This window comes from Mustelus asterias, chromosome 4 (genome assembly GCF_964213995.1).
Source record: "Mustelus asterias chromosome 4, sMusAst1.hap1.1, whole genome shotgun sequence".
NCBI classification, from domain to species: Eukaryota; Metazoa; Chordata; class Chondrichthyes; order Carcharhiniformes; family Triakidae; genus Mustelus; species Mustelus asterias.
Genome location: NC_135804.1, coordinates 112,078,516 through 112,095,470, shown reverse-complemented (window position 1 = coordinate 112,095,470; position 16,955 = coordinate 112,078,516). Strand labels below are relative to the sequence as shown.

General features: G+C 42.9%; 1 protein-coding gene across 1 annotated transcript; it reads right to left on the bottom strand.

Moving 5' to 3' along the window:
• Positions 1-1,812: 1,812 nt before the first annotated feature.
• rps4x (ribosomal protein S4 X-linked) lies at positions 1,813-13,733 on the bottom strand. Its single transcript, XM_078211665.1, has 7 exons — positions 13,665-13,733; positions 13,080-13,157; positions 11,218-11,398; positions 10,125-10,222; positions 7,805-7,976; positions 3,610-3,767; positions 1,813-1,977 (listed from the first exon to the last, which is right to left on the bottom strand). The coding sequence occupies exons 1-7, from the start codon at positions 13,665-13,667 to the stop codon at positions 1,876-1,878; spliced, it is 792 nt and encodes a 263-aa protein (XP_078067791.1). The 5' UTR covers positions 13,668-13,733; the 3' UTR covers positions 1,813-1,875.
• Between the last annotated feature and the right edge of the window lie 3,222 nt (positions 13,734-16,955).

Sequence of the window (16,955 nt, the reverse complement as noted above, 5' to 3'; positions counted from 1 at the left end):
CCTTTCTCAACAGTAAACGCTGATGAGAAATATTCATTTAGGATCTCCCCCATCTCTTGTGGATCTGCACATAAATGACCTTGTGATCCTCAAGTTTAACTGTATGAATTATTCTTATAAATTTTGATTTAATTCTGCAGAATTCCTTCATTGTATATCATTTTTCTTTAAATAAAACTTTTTTACGTTCTCTACCTGCAGTCTCGCCTTATGTGGTTTTAAAGTCTTGTTTGAAACCCAAGTTAAAATGAATTACCAGTGTATTGCGTTGATTCCAATTGAAATCCATCCAAAGATCAAACACTACAATGTCACTCCATATTGCAGGAAGGTAGGTGCAACAGCAGCCAATTGGGCTTGTTCATAGTTTTACAGCACAGAGAGGCCCTTCAGCTCATTGCGTCTGTGCCATCCATCAAGCACCTATCTATTCTAATCCCATTTTCCAGCACTTCATCCATAGCTTCATAGGCTATGTTGTTTCAAGTGCTCATCTAAATGCTTAAATGTTGTTAGGGTTCCCATCTCTACCACCCTTTCAGGCAATGAGTTCGATTCACGTCACAAATTCCCTCTAGATCTCCTGGAGCGGAGCCATCGGAGAGATACCGCAGAAGTCCACACTGGCAAGGACTCAAATTTCTGTGACCATCTGCTTGATCAGTCTCCTTTGGCACTGGTTTTGTCATCTAGAATTCTCTTCACCTCTGCCTATAGGTGGTGACCTCGCCATCATCCCTCTCCTCTGGCCTCTTGATGCTTGGAGCTCTCAACTGATGACTTCCAGAACTGGCAAGATGCTGGTTCCTCCGCCAATTCAACGTTTTTACTTACTTTTTCTGCCTCAGGACTTGCCCCAGACATGGCCATCTCCTCCATGCAGTCAGTCTGATTTAGACAGCTGCTAAATTCTGGCCCCTTCCAGGGAAACGGAAAAAGTGTGGGAGCCAGGCTTTTAACAAGCCCACCACTAGCTTCATAACTGGGCTAGCGGAGATCAAATGCCCACATTCTCACTTCTCAAATTAATTGAGCTGATTAAATGTGGCAAAGGAAAGCAAAATTTTAGTTAGACGCTCCTTTGTTTCCACTAAGTTCCATTCCATTCTCTGCACTTGGTAATGAGAATGCCTTATACAAATATTTCAAAACCAAAACCTTTCAGAAATAAGGTGCCCTGATTAAACGAGACAGCTGGTGAAAATGGAAATGTTCCACTTAGAATGCCTACAGTGCAGACAGAGGCCATTTAGCCCATTGGGTCTGCACTGACTTTCTGATGAAATATTTGGCCCTATCCCTGTAACCCCACATATTTACCCTAATGTACACATCTTGGGACACCAAGGGGCAAATTAACATAGCCAATTAACATAACCTGCACATCTTTGGATTGTGGGAGGAAACTGGAGCACCCGGAGGAAACCCACAGACATGGGGAGAATCTGCAAACAGTCACCGAAGGTCATTATCTGAGGCAGCAGTGCTAACCACTGTTCCACGCTTAAAAGAGCTTAAGGGGAGATTCAGTAGCAGTATTCAACCCTGTACCCATTTCTTGCAGGTTTATAATCTAATGTATTGTGGGCTCCAGAATTGCCAATGTCTTTGATCCGTTTATCAATGTATATTTTAGAATGGGATACTCTAACTGAAACACAATGCAGCTCAATAAAAAGCAAGTTCTACAGTATTGATCTAGCAACTTTTATTCTGCAAAGACACGTGGCTTTGGGAATACACCTAGGACATATTACCAAGCATTTTCTGTACGAGGATAGCGAAGAAAACAAAACAAACTGCACAGAGGAGTGTATATAAAGAATGCCTTTAATTCTGCCTGGGGGTGGTATTACCACTGTATAGTTCTGATATTTAGTTGTTACTCTGCTTTGCAGCCAGCCTCTTGTCTCTCTCTTCAGCAATGGTGAGACGAATACCCTTTCCACGAGGCAGAGAAACCCATGGCTTATTACCCTAAGAATAAAGAAAGTTTATTAAATTGGGGGAAGTAAATACATAAAATGCATTTTTCTGCAACTTTTGAGTCCATTATCAGCAGCACAACCCCAATGGTCATTTGTTTCCAAGCACCGTTAACTTTTCACCATTTCAACCTTTCCCACCCCTGGCTTGGAACACCTCAAAATTCAGCCACATTACAACCAGTCGGCCATGGGAACTTCTAATGGCACATCTTATAAATACAAATTCCTAACAAGTTGCTACAAAGAAGGGAGTTTTGACCAACCATACAGAATAACTGCCTTAATCCACTTTCACAATAGATGCTGACAGTGGGAACACAGTCAATCTTGTCTGAGAAAACCACTTTCACTTCACAATTAAGTCATCGACTGGTTCAAATTCACAAGTACAGAATTTCTCAAAAAAGAGGATGAATCAAAATGCAGCAACCAGAATATAATTGCCTGAATTAAATGTAGCCTACCAGTTAAACATTCAGAGAAGAATTTGCATTTTCATACAGTGCCTTTCACAGTCAAAGGACACCTCCAAGTACTTCACTACCTATTAAGTACTTCTGAAGTGTAATCATTGTGGCAATGTAGCGAGGGACCAGTCATTTGTGATATTAGCCATGGAACAAATTAGTTTCTTTTTCGCAGTCCCATGGGATTTTTTTTGTTCCATGGGGGATCAATTTAACATCTCATCCAAAGTGTGGGCAGTCACTGAATACTGCACTGGAGTGTCATATGTTCAAGTCTCTACAAAAGTCTTGAATACATAAATTTAAGACTCAGAGGCAGGCACAACTAAAGTTCTGTACAGAATCCCTACAGTGCAGAAGGAGCCATTTGTCCCATCGAATCTGCACCAACAGTGCACTGACAGAGTAGCTTAACTAGACCCTCTCCCCAGGCAAAACAGAGGCCTTGCATTTATATAGCACTCCACAACATGCCTCGAAACACTATTAAGTATTTATGAAATGCAGTCACTTCTATAAACTTAGGAAACAGCAGTCAATACACATTCAGCAATATCCCATAAATAGCAGTGATAATGGCCAGATAATCTGCTTTTGCGATGTTGATTAAGGGGCAGATATTAGTCAGGACACGGGGATAATTTGCCTGCTCATCTTCGAAATAGTGCCATGGGACTTTCCATCCACCTGATAAGGAGACAGAAGGGACCTTGGGTTTTAGGTTCCATCTGAAAGAGGGCACCTCTGACACTTCAGTGCTACTCACTTCTGCACTAGGATGTCAATCTTGCCCTTTGTGCTCATGCCCAAGAATAGGAAGCTTATGATTCGGAGCTGAGAATACTACCAACTGAGCCAAGACTGAAACACCAAAATAAACGTCTCACTGAACTGGTGAACATCGGGCAAATATGTATATGACTGTATGATAAAATATTACTTTCGTTTTGAAAATCAGTGTACACACCCAAAGCATTAACAGGCTCATAGCCATGCCGTAGCTTACCGCTGCTGTAATGACCTTCACCAAGAATTATCTTGGTAAAGCAGAACCACTTCTGATAGCTGAACCCACAATTGCCTACCGTCAATTAAGTAAATAAAAACACACACGCACACACTTGCTTTCCAATGGCACCAGAATTCATACTCACCTTCCCAATAACAAAAATGTTGGAAAGCCTGGTAGCAAAGCTGTTACCATTAGCGTCCTTTGCATGAACAACATCAAAAGAGCCAGGGTGTCTCTCACGATTAGTGATCACTCCAATACGACCCAAGTTAGCACCTCCTATCACCATGCACAAATTACCTGTGGGGGACAAAGAAACAAGTGACAATAGATCAAGGGGCCACGGATACTTTATAAATAATTATGTATAAAACATTCCCTATAAAATTATTTACTCAATTTCTTTTTAAAGAGCATTCCCACTACATGATGTGCAAACAACTTACTGCATCACAATATCAACAGTCTGTAAAAATTAATATTCCTCACATTCCAGTGTCCCCGAAAAAGCTCCCAGACTATCATTGTCTTATTGCAATTTAAGTGGGTATTCATTTGTTGATCTACTGTTGAAGAGAGCTGAAGATATACGTGGGAACGTCAGCCAAGGAACGATTTACACTGCAATTTCTTTCTCTCTTCCAGTCTGTCAGAGGTTAAGATGCTGAAAAGGAGGTATTCATCCGATGTGTGTGGGATACATTATTTTTAAGGAATCCCATCAGCATATCTTCCTATTTCTTTCACCCTCATGGTTGATCCAGGTTCCCTTAAAATGCATGAACCATATGGAACAAAAAATCAGTGGTGGCTAGTTAGGTGGACCTAATGAGTAATACCATAGTTTAGTTGCCACTGAAGCCCTGATTAAAGAGCTTCTAATTGGAGAATAATTACTGTGCAGAATATACGAACTGCATCCAAGGTTTTTTTTAAAGTTTATTAGTGTCACAAGTAGGCTTACATTAACACTGCAATGCTACTGTGAAAGTCCCCTACTTGCCACACTCCGGCACATGTTCGGGTACAGTGAGGGAGAATTTAGCACGGCCAATACACCTAACAAGCATATCTTTCAGACTGAGGGGGGAAACCGGAGCACCCAGAGAAAACCCATGCAGACACGGGGAGAACATGCAGACTCCACACAGACAATGACCCAAGCCGAGAATCGGACCTGGGTCCCTGGCTCTGAGGCAGCAGTGCTAACCGCTGTGCCACCATCAGGTACCGTAAGAAATAGAACACTATTAAAATGGATCCCTCTACTTAAAAAATGTAAAATTGAAATCATCTGGGTATTTAAAGTTAACTTTAATTTCACTCTGCATCTCCCCATGCTTCGCAAAAGTTTTAATTTGTAACTTAAGGCAAAAATTTAATAACCACCTGGAGAATAGAATCATACCCAGCTTCAACCAGAGAAAATTACAGGAATCTTAAAAACATAACAAGGAGCTGGAGTAGGCCAACTGGCCTCTCGAGCCTGCTCTGCCATTCAATAAGATCATTGCTGGCCTTTTTGTGGACTCAGCTTCACTTAGCCACCCGCTCACTATAACCCTTGATTTCTTTGCTCTTCAAAAATTTATCTATCCTTGCCTTAAAAACATTCAATGAGGTAGCCTCAACTGCTTCACTGGGCAGGGAATTCCACAGATTCACAACCCTAAGAAGTTCCTCCTTAACTCAATTCAAAATCTACCTCCCCTTATTTTGAGGCTATGCCCCCTAGCTCTACTTTCACCCACCTCCCTGCTTCTATCTTATCCATTCCGTTTATAATCTTATGTTTCTATAAGATCCCCCCCTCATTCTTCTAAATTCCAATGAGTATAGTCCATAGTCCCAGTCAACTCAGCCTCTCCTCATAAGCCAACCCTCTCAACTCTGGAATCAACCTAGTCAATCTCCTCTGCATCCCCTCCAGTGCCAGTATATCCTTTCTCAAGTAAGGAGACCAAAACTGTACACAGTACTCCAGGTGTGGGCTCACCAGCACCTTATACAGCTGCAACATAATCTCGCTGTTTTTAAACTCCATCCTTCTAACAATGAAGGACAAAATTCCATTTGCCTTCTTAATTACCTGCAAACCAATTTTTTGCAATTCATGCACAAGGACAACCAGGTCCCTCTGCACAGCAGCATGCTGCAATTTTTTTACCATTTAAATAATAGTCCATTTTGCAGTTCTTCCTACCAAAATGATGACCTCATTTACCAACATTGCACTCCATCTGCCAGACCCTAGCCCATCACTTGAAATATCTATATCCCTTTGCAGACGTTCCGTGTCCTCTGCACACTTTGCTCCACCACTCATCTTAGTGTCATCTGCAACTTTTGACACATTATACTTGGTCCCCAATTCCAAATCATCTCTGTAAATTGTGAGCAATTACGGTCCCAACATTGATCCCTGAGGCACACCACTAGTCACTGATCACCAACCAGAAAAACACCCACTTACCCCCACTTTTTGCTTTGTCAGTTAACCAATCCTCAATCCATACAAATACATTACCCGTAACGCCGTGCACCTTTATCTTATGCAACAGCCTTTTGTGCGGCACCTTGTCAAATGCCTACTGGAAATCCGGATATATCACACACACCAGTTCCCCGTTGTCCACTGCGCTCGTAATGTCCTCAAAGAATTCCAGTAAATTAGTTAAACATGACCTGCTTTTCATGAACTCACACCGCGTCTTCCCAATGGGACATTTTCTATCCAGATGCCTCACTATTTCCTTGATGACAAATTCAAGCAATTTCCCCACTACAGAAGTTCAGCTAACCAGCCTATAGTTACCCACCTTTTGTCCACCTCCTGTTTTTAAACAATGACATCATATGTGCTGTTTTCCAATCTGCCAGAACTGCCTCAGAGTCCAGCGAATTTTGGCAAATTACCACGAGTATATTTGCTATTTCCCCCGCCTTCTCTTTTAGTACCCTGGGTTGCATTCCATCAGGGCCAGGAGACTTGTCTACCTTTAGTCCTGTTAGCTTGCTGTAGTATTAATGATCGTTTACAGGTCCTCACCTGCCATAGCCTTCTTGTCATCAATTTTTGGCATGTCATTTGTGTCTTTCACTGTGAAGACTGACACAATACCTTTCAATGCCTCGGCCATTTCCTGTTATCAAATCCCTCTTCTCATCCTTTAAAGGGCCAATGTCTACCGTAGCCACTCTCTTTTACATATTTGTAGAAACTTTTGCTATTTTTATATTCTGAGCTACTTTACTCTCAATCTTACTTTTCTTTATATCTTTTTTCATGGCTCTGTTGACCTTTAAAGATTTCCCAATCCTCTAGTTTCACACCAATCTTTGCCACTTTATATGCACTTTCTTTTAATTTGATACCCTCCTTTATTTCCTTAGATATCCGTGGCTCTTTATCTTTTTTTCTAGTCTTTCCTTATCACTAGTATATACAGTGAAAAAAATCATTTTGAAAGTCCTTCACTGTTTCTCAATTGTCCCACCATAAAGTTTTTGCTCCCAGTCTACCTTAGCCAACTTCGCTCTCATCCCACTGCAATCTCCTTTGTTTGAGCACAGGACACTGGTATTGGATTTTACCTTCTCACGTTCCATCTATATTTTAAATTCAACCATACTGCGATTACTTCTTCCGAGAGGATCCCTAACTGTGAGGTCATTAATTATTCTTGTCTCATTACACAGGACCAGATCTATGATATCTTGCTCCCTCGTAGGTTCCATTACATACTGTTCGAGAAAACTATCATGGATACATTCTATGAACTCCTCAAGGCTGCCTTGACCAATCGACATGTAGATTAAAATCCCCTATAATTGCCGTACCATTTTTATATGCATCAATTATTTCTTTGTTTATTGCTCGCCCCACCATGATGTCATTATTTGGTGGCCTATAGACTACACCATCAGTGACTTTTTCTCCTTACTATTTCTAATTCCCACCCAAATGGATTCAACCCTTTTCTCCATAGAACCTATATCATCTCTCACTACCACCCTGATGTCATCCTTAAATATCAGAGCAACACCACCTCCCTTACCTTCCTGTTTTCCTTCCGAATAGTCTGATACCCGTGTATAATTAACTCCCAGTCGTGACCACCCATGTCTCTGTATCTTATCATAAGATTTTGATTTTACTTTGAAAATTCTTTAGCATTGCATATTGCCTTGTTTGTCCTTTCTACTGTCTATGCAGACATTTAAAATTAATTTCCATCTTAACACATCTCCTAAATGAGCAGAGGCAAAGATTTTGACCATAATGTCTCAGACCACCATAAGGATATTTTCCAATTTAGTCATAACAACCTAATTACCTGTGTCAAACTTGATGAAGTCTGTGATCTTGCCAGTATCCAGATCAATCTGTACGGTGTCATTGACCTTAATCAAAGGATCTGGGTAGCGAATGGTTCGCGCATCATGTGTAACCAGGTGAGGGATTCCCTTGGTGCCCACTTGGATCTTCCTTACTTTACACAGCTTGTACTGGAAAATGAATTAAATTATGTCACTCTTCGCTGACACTGTCTAAAACAAACCTTAAATCTAAATTCTACAATTTAAAATATTCCCTACTTGTGGTATCAACTGCTATGCCTTGTAACTTCATCTTGAACATGTTGCCACTTCTAATCAAGATAACAACAGTTAAGCACTTTTAAGGTGCTGAAGTATGAGGTTATCACCTTATCCTACACTACCTCCAAAAAGTATTTCCTTGTAGAAAATACTGGGAAGGGGAAGAGACAGAGTAAATGGCAATAACATCTTGCATCTCAACATTGTTGAATCCAATTCATTTCTACTATCCAACACAATTTAATTACAAACCAACACTGTAGCATAAACAATCCAATTTGTGCTGCAGTGCACCCCTGTGAATAAATGATAAGGAACAACTCTGCAGTTTCAACCTTCCACAGCAAATAGACAGTTTCTGTACTCTCACCAGGTCAACACAAAACCAAAGTCAAGTGCATTTAACCTGGTTAGAATTGGGATTTGAAGTTAGCCTGGGCAGCAATTAAAAATGGCATTCACCCTTAAAGGCCAAAGCAATCCGTCTTCCAGTGTGTAAATATGAGGTGCAAGAACATAAAACCCAATGAAATGGTACAAATTCCAAATGAATAAATATCATGTTTCACTCATTTGTTTCATTGATTTATTAGTTTACTTGAGGTTTTTGCTCAGTCAGTTATCATTACTTGCTCCAACATCACCATACCCATCTGCAGATCCCAGTGAATGGGTCAGGAAGCTATTAAAAGGTTTATAAAACCACCTTTAAATCGGCATACTTCTGGCAGCAACAAACATATCTATCTGGTTCCCTCATTAGAGCAAAATAAAAATAGTGATTAACATTCAAAGCTGAGGAACTGCATTATTCTGCCAAACTTTACAGCAACACCTAGAATGATAATCAGGATTTTTACACAGCTTTCAACTGGCTGGGGAAAATCGATGACGCAAAACTGATGCTGTGGTTTGGGTCCAGACAAAGCCAGAACTGTCTCAGTCAGTCCCAGGAAGAGGAGGCACAAAAGTGTGGAGAAATAGAGTAGAATGTGCCTACATTCTTTGGAGTTTAAATGTAATGAGAGGTGATCTCCATGCAAGACAAAAGATTCTAAAAGGGCCTGATAAGGTAGACACTTTCAACTTCCTGGCAAGAGGGGGCATAACTTCAGTTTAAAGGGTCAGCCATTTAGGAGGAATCTCTTGCAATGTTGTTAATATTTAGAGTTCTCTATCTAGCCCAGAGATACAAATGCTCCATCATTGAGTATATTCAAGGCTACCATCACTGAGACCTTTGCACTCATTATGAAGTGACTATCGGGGCACTGTGAATAAGTGGAGAGAGGTAGATAATGAGCAATGATCTGGAGTTTAATGCTCGCTATTTAATGACAGTAAAACAAAGCAAAATGTGACAGATGTTAGAAGCACGATCAAAAAGTATTGGAAGCACTTGGATGCTGCCTGATCCAAGTGGCAATTTGGTTCACCAAGTGTAAACAATACCAAAGAGAAAACAAAACTAGTTTCTCGCTATTACTAATCAGTCAGTGCAGCTCAATGGAGTGCTGCAAGAGACTGAAAATACAATTTAACTCAAAAACATACAGTAGAATTCATCTATTACAAGAGGTTCCATAAGTGTTATTCCAAATGCTGCCAAGCCTTCACCTTTGATGGCAACCTCATTGTAAATCAAGAATCAGTATAATGCTGCAACCTATCCAAGCGTTCAGCTTGGCAAGAACACAGCATTTTCTCAACTGCCAGGATACAGCAGGTTAGACCTCATTTCTCGACACTCAAGTAGCTTGACCATCACCCACAAGCAGTGATTTCAGACTCTTAGGGGCCAAGGAAGCCAAGCTAATGCTGATCATGAAAGGTTGTCAAAATATTCTTCCTTTCATTGCATAGGACACAGATTCATGTCATTTATGCCAGTCACAACCAAATACACAAAAATAAAGACAGGTGAAGCAAGCTTCAACAAAGGGAAAGGTCAACAGAAATAAATATTCAAGCTGTTCTTGAGCACATTACTCCTGGTGCCGGCTGAAGCAGAAACAAGAAACATGTCCCGTCAACAATATTCATAAGGGCAATTACCTTGGCCTCCTCAGCTGTAATTCGATGTACAGCAAAACGACCCTTGGTATCGTAGATCAGACGGAAATGTTCACTTGTTTTATCAATGCTGATCACATCTGCAAATAAAGAACCACATTGTACACAAATTCATAAATGAAGCGACAACCCATAGCATGCAACTACAGTACAAACACAAATTTTCCCAAAATAAAAAAGCTGTCAACCAAACAGTAGATCATTTTTTGTGAGGTCGCAGGAGCTACAACTGGCAGTTTACAAAAACAAGCAGCACCAGAATCATAGAATTTCCTTCACTGGGTAAGCTTCGAATTTCCACCTCCGACCTCCCCAATACACACATCCCATTTCCTTCAGGTCATCCTTTCTTCTCGCCTGTCATATTTGAATCAGGACGGATTCAACCAAGTACCCATTGTTCTTTCATGGGATCTGATTTTGATTTGATTTATTATGGTCACATGTATTAACAGTGAAAAGTGTTGTTTCTTGCATGCTGTACAGAGCATACTGTTCATAGAAAAAGAAATGAGAGCGCAGAATGTAGTGTTACAGTCATAGCTAGGGTGTAGAGAAAGATAAACTTAACGCAAGGCAAGTCCATTCAAGTCTGACGGCAGCAGGGAAGAAGCTGTTCTTGAGTCAGTTGGTACGTAACCTCAGACTTTTGTATCTTTTCCCGACGGAAGATGATGGAAGAGAGAATGTCCGGGGTCCTTAATATCACTGGCAAGGTGAGCGTTCATTACCCATCCCTAATTGCCCTCGAAAATTTGGTGGGGAGCAACTTTCTTGAACCACTGCTGCCCATTTGGCAAAGGCACGTCCACAGTAATGTTAGAGAGGAAGCTCTCGGTTTTCAATCCAGCAGCCAAAAAATAGTTCCAAGTCAGGATGCGGTGTAACTTGGAGGAAACCTTTCCAAAAACACCCAGTTTATCAGGAAATGTGTGCAGTCTCCCAAGAAATAGCAAAGCAATGTTTGAATTTTATTTGACTTAGAAACTAAGATCAATCTGCTGAAACCAATCTGCAATTCAGAAAAAACATGCAAGGGATATGGAGCTTCAAATGCATTTAAAGCCATAATTACCCATGAATCCAGTTGGGTAGGTGATATCCGTACGGACTTTGCCATCAATTTTGATGAATCTCTGCATACAGATCTTCTTCACCTCATCACCAGTCAGAGCATACTTCAGGCGATTTCTGAGGAAAATGATGAGCGGGAGACACTCCCTGAGCTTGTGGGGACCAGTAGATGGACGGGGAGCCTAATAAAGTAAAACAATTTATACACTCAGTATGCAACATACCTCGACTCCCAGATACTCAACTGGACAGTACATTCACTTACTCAAAAGATGTTTTATAACTGGAATATTCTCAGTAACCCTGCTTTCACCATCAAGCTAAACCATCTGCTTTTTTTTATCTGAAGCCACATTGCTCTCATGGCATTTTATCTCTCATCTTCCTTCCTCATCTACAATCCATGGAAACAAGTCCACAAACTTGTTTAATATTTTTGCCAAACCCCAGGTATCAAAATGCATCAATTTCGAAAAGGCCTACTTCGATCTTCACCCAAGAGGATAACAAATTGTGACAGCCTTTAAAAAGCAATTGTAGGATCACACAACAAATCATTTAGCAACTGCAGCCCTATACCATTTTTGACCCTGAATACAGGTGGAGCACTCAAAAGAATCAAATTTCAAGCGTACATGTACGAAAAGGCACTACCAAATTCAAAGGAGTAAAAGACCCTTGTGAACTAGTCACTCTGTTTGTAAACTGACTCAAGTACAACCTGTTAAAAATGTAGGTTATTTCAAATAGGAATAAAAAATTAAAAGGCATTAACTTTGCCAGCTAAACACTTCTTTGGACATTAAATATACTAGGACACTGATAACAGTTTGCAAGGCTAGGCTGCAAAACTCACCATTCAGCAGAACACGGCATAGTGGCACAGTGGTTAGCACTGCTTGCCCTCTTTTTAGGTCAAACCAAATAAACAAACTCAGATTAAGTCAGGACAAAGTAAAAGGGGCAGCTCCCCAAAAGGAGGGGGAAGAGCCCGAACAGAAATCAAAGTACAAAGGAAACTTAAAAACATCAAATTAAAATGTGATTGTCAGGGTCAATAACGCACCCCAACCCCTGCGGTGCCCAACGGGCGCGGAAGGCATCAACCGCGCCCGTGGACACCGCATGCTCCCTCTCCAGGGACACCTGGCCGCGAACGTAGCCGCGGTAGAGGGGAAGACAGTCAGGATGGACGGCCCCCTCGATCGCCCACTGCCTGGACCGGAAAATGGCACGTTTCACCAGGCCCAGGAGCAGGTTCACGAGGAGATCGCCATCCCAACCCTCCCCTCTCCGCACCGGGTGTCCGTAGATCAGGAGCGTGGGATTGAAGTGCAAACAAAACATCAATAAAAGGTTCTTTAGGAAAATAAAAAGGTAGTGCAGCCTAAGACACACAACATAGACATGGTCCACGGACTCAAGGCCACAGAAAGGGCAGTCTTCGGAGCCTGTGAACCAGTGAATCTCACAACACCAGGGACCTGGGTTCGATTCCTGGCTTGAGTCTGTGCAGAGTCTGCACGTTCTCCCCGTGTCTGTGTGGGTTTCCTCCAGGTGATCCGGTTGCCTCCCACAGTCCAAAGGCGTACGGGTTAGGTGCATTGGCCATACTAAATTCTCCCTCAGTGTACCCAAACAGGCGCCGGAGTGTGGTAACTAGGGGATTTTCACAGTAACTTCATTACAGTGTTAATGTAAGCCTGCTTGTGACTAATAAATAAACTTTACGAAGTTTGTGTACCCACTAACTTCAACTGTAGTAAAATAAATGAGAGCTACAAAATTCCATCACATCTAAATTCACCCAGAGTATCGGCAATCAGGTATGAATGTGTCCTTTGATGCTGCAGAGATACTTACAAATACCCCAGTCAGTTTATCCAGCATCCAATGCCGGGGTGCCGCTAGGCGCTTCAGGTGCTTCTTTGGGCCTCGGGCCTGTGTGAAGAGGAGAAACCGTTTAGTTTGTGGCTGCAACTGAAACTCTCAATCCTGTAGTGCCCAGATCCCCGGGGCCGCAGCAGCAGCTCCCTCCCCTGCCCCCCAAGGTAGACTGGTGCGCCTAACTCATGGAGGAACCCCGGGCTGACGCTGTAACTCCAGGCCGCCGCCGCCCTGGGCCTACATCGCCCGACAGCAAAAGGAGTCAATCGTTAAATCAGCGCCAACCGCACAGCAATGAGGTGAGTTAAGCAGGGCGGGTTGCCCGGGCATAAAGCGCTCCGGGGCCCCGGGCAGCAATGGCCGCCGCTGTCCGCCCGGCGGCCCCGCCGCAGTTGGTGCTCAAATATCCAGAAAGCTGCCGCTCGCTTTGCGCAAATCAGCCCAGGGCTTGATTCCCTGGCCGTTCATGAAGGGGTGGCGGTGAGATTGGTGGTGTTTGGCCGCTTTCCGGAGTGGATGTTGATGGATTCGCCCCGCGCTCTCAGACCCGGCGATCCTCACCATCTCTGTAGCTGCAGGAAAAGGAGCGCTGTCCACAATGCACCGCGCAACCAGGCCGCATCGCGCCTGCGCACTGCTCCCTCCACAAGGCAGTGGCTGGTCAGATAGTAAGAGTTTTAACAACACCAGGTTAAAGTCCAACAGTTTTATTTGGTAGCAAATGCCATTAGCTTTCGGAGCGCTGCTCCTTCATCAGATGGAGTGGAAATCTGCAGATTTGCAGATAACCCTCCTGGAATCTGCAGATTTCCACTCCATCTGACGAAGGAGCAGTGCTCCGAAAGCTAACGGCATTTGCTACCAAATAAACCTGTTGGACTTTAACCTGGTGTTCATAGAATCATAGAAACCCTACAGTGCAGAAGGAGGCCATTCGGCCCATCGAGTCTGCACCGACCACTATCCCACCCAGGCCCCACCCCCACATATTTTATCTGCTAATCCCTCTAACCTACACATCCCAGGACTCTAAGGGGCAATTTTTTAACCTGGCCAATCAACCTAACCCGCACATCTTTGGACTGTGGGAGGAAACCGGAGCACCCGGAGGAAACCCACGCAGACACGAGGAGAATGTGCAAACTCCACACAGACAGTGACCCGAGCCGGGAATCGAACCCAGGACCCTGGAGCTGTGAAGCAGCAGTGCTAACCACTGTGCTACCGTGCCGCCAAGTGTTGTTAAAACTCTTACTGTGTTTACCCCAGTCCAACGCCGGCATCTCCACATCATGGTCAGATAGTGTCAGCAGCACAATGAATAGACTTCAGCAAAGCCTCTGCTCTCCTCAACAATTCTAGGGTTTTTTTTTCACTTTACACCATTTTACATTAGACTTTCTAACCCTCCTGGAATTAAAGATTATTCTCTTGGAATGGATATTACTGTGAGAAACTTTATAGGAGCTTTCAAACAAAAACTGTCTCTTTTCATTTATTAGTAACAAAAATCTGAGGAAAGGAAGCTGTTTAATGTGTAGCCCAGGAATAAGTCCAACAGTGTTGGCAATCCCAGTTTATATGACAGCCCAACCCCTGCTGCTTGCTCTTCTTGAGAAGAACTATCTTGCTTCAGTTAAAAGTTTGTCTTTTCCAGTTCCAACATCCATCCTGGTCTTCACCCCATTTCCTGTTGCTAGAATTCACCACATTGTAATTGTTTTGAGGAAGAAGCAAACATTGGTCCATGTAGCTTACACTTCCAAACCTTCCGTCAGTTTGTTAGCATGATTCAAGAACACTGAGCCATCTATTTCCATTGGTGATATGGGTTCATCCACAAATGAGGCATCAATGTCACCCTCCAGATCATTAATGAATATAATAAACAGAAGGAACCAAACACTGACCCTTGAGAAGGAACCAAACACTAACTCAGGATTGAAGAACTTTCGTAGGGTTCTAGGCCCATACAACCTTCAAATGTCTTGGATCCTCTTGCCACTGAACCAAGGCTTTGCTGATAGCTGGTGTCCAGCGGCCATTCCGCATTAAAAGAACTCACGCACAGGCATCTTCCAGTTTTAAAATGAAGTTCAGGAAGTTTGGAAATTTATTGCCGCTCCTTCACTGTTACTGGGTCAAAATCCTGGAACACCCTCCTTAAAAGCACTATAGGTATACCTACACCTCAGTGACACAGCAGTTCAAGAAGGCAACTCACCAGCACCTTCTCAAGGGCAACGAGGGATGGACAATAAACGCTGGTGTAGCCAGCAACGTCCACATCCCATAAATGAATTAGTGTCACAAGTAGGCTTATATTAACACTGCAATGAAGTTACTGTGAAAATCCCCTATTTCACATTACTCCGGCAGCTGTTCAGGTAACTGGGGCAGAATTTAACATGGCCAATGTACCTAACCAGCACATCTTTTGGACTGTGGGAGGAAGCCCAAGCACCCAGAGGAAACCCACGCAGACACGGGGAAAACATGCAGACTCTGCACAGACAATGACCCACACAGGAATCGAACCTGGGTCCCTGGCAGCAGTGCTAACCACTGTGCCACCATGCTGCCTTCAGTGTCAGTGTTCTTGCTTAGGCCAACATCCCCAGCAGTGAAGCCTTGACCACCTCGATCAGCTCTGTTGGGCTGACCACATTTTCCCTATGCTTGACAGGAGACTCTTGAAAAAGTGCTCTACTTGGAGCTTTGACACAGCAAGTGAGCGCCAGGAGGGTAGAGAAAACGCTTCAAGGATATTCTCAAAGCCTCCTTGAAAAAGGGTAACATCCCCACTAACACCGGGAATCCCTGACCCAATAAGTAGATGTGGATATGATAATCAACATCTAATCCCAATACCACCTGAAGTGGAGGAAAAGCATTCAGGAAGCAGTGTTCCACTTCGAGTTGCATTGCCAAGAGCATTGCCAGGAGCACATGGCAACCCAGGCAACACACCTACCCACTCCTCCAACCACTATCCAGTCACCGTTGACAAAGACTATAGGTCACTCATTGGACTCCTCAGTCTGAGAACTCAGTTTTAGTGTGGAAGCAAGTCAGCCTCGACTCTGAGGGGTGGCCTAAAAAGATTTCATTTTAAACTACCTTTCATTCAATCTTATTAGCTTTAATGCATTCCCCATTACCTCACCATACCATTAGACTTAAAACTTCTGCACAATTCCTGATGTACCAAAAGCCTTTTGAAAATCCAAATAGATGATGTCTGTAAAGTCTCCTTAACCTCGCATTTACTTGAGAATAGGCAAATGCAATGTTAAAATATCACTTCCCCACACAGAGGACGAGTATGTGGAATAACCAATCCAGGAAGCTTGTTGATCTGTTCAATGTTATAGTTTTTGGGAGAGTGATGGATATATTTTTACTGTTAGTGCGATTGCAGAGTTTGCCATACAAAATGGATTACTGATAAAAGCAAATTACTGTGGATGCTGGAATCTGAAACCAAAAGAGAAAATGCTGGAAAATCTCAGCAGGTCTGGCAGCATCTGTAAGGAGAGTTGATGTTTCGAGTCCAGATGACCCTTTGTCAAAGCTAAAAGGCATAGAAAGTGGGAGATATTTATACGGCAGGGTGAGGGAATAAAAGGTGACTGCGGATAGTTGGGAACCTGTCTCGGGGGCAGGGAATTCATATGGTGTTCGTGGAAGTGGAAATGACTAGGGTTGGGAAGCATTTTCCGATCGGGGCCATTGTGATCTCCTGGACTCGTTTCGATCGCCTCAGGGGGTCGGAGAGGAATTTCCCAGATTTTTTTTCCCCATATTGGCCCTGGGGTTTTCACTCTGGGTTTTCGCCTCTCCCTGGAGATC

What these genes read in the sequence shown, in the direction of transcription:
- rps4x (XM_078211665.1), bottom strand. An exon ending in ATAAACTGACTGGGGTATTT is followed by an intron (nt 11,399 to 13,079) that starts GTAAGTATCTCT and finishes TTACTTTATTAG; the next exon opens with GCTCCCCGTCCATCTACTGG. An exon ending in CTTCATCAAGTTTGACACAG is followed by an intron (nt 3,768 to 7,804) that starts GTAATTAGGTTG and finishes TGTCCCCCACAG; the next exon opens with GTAATTTGTGCATGGTGATA.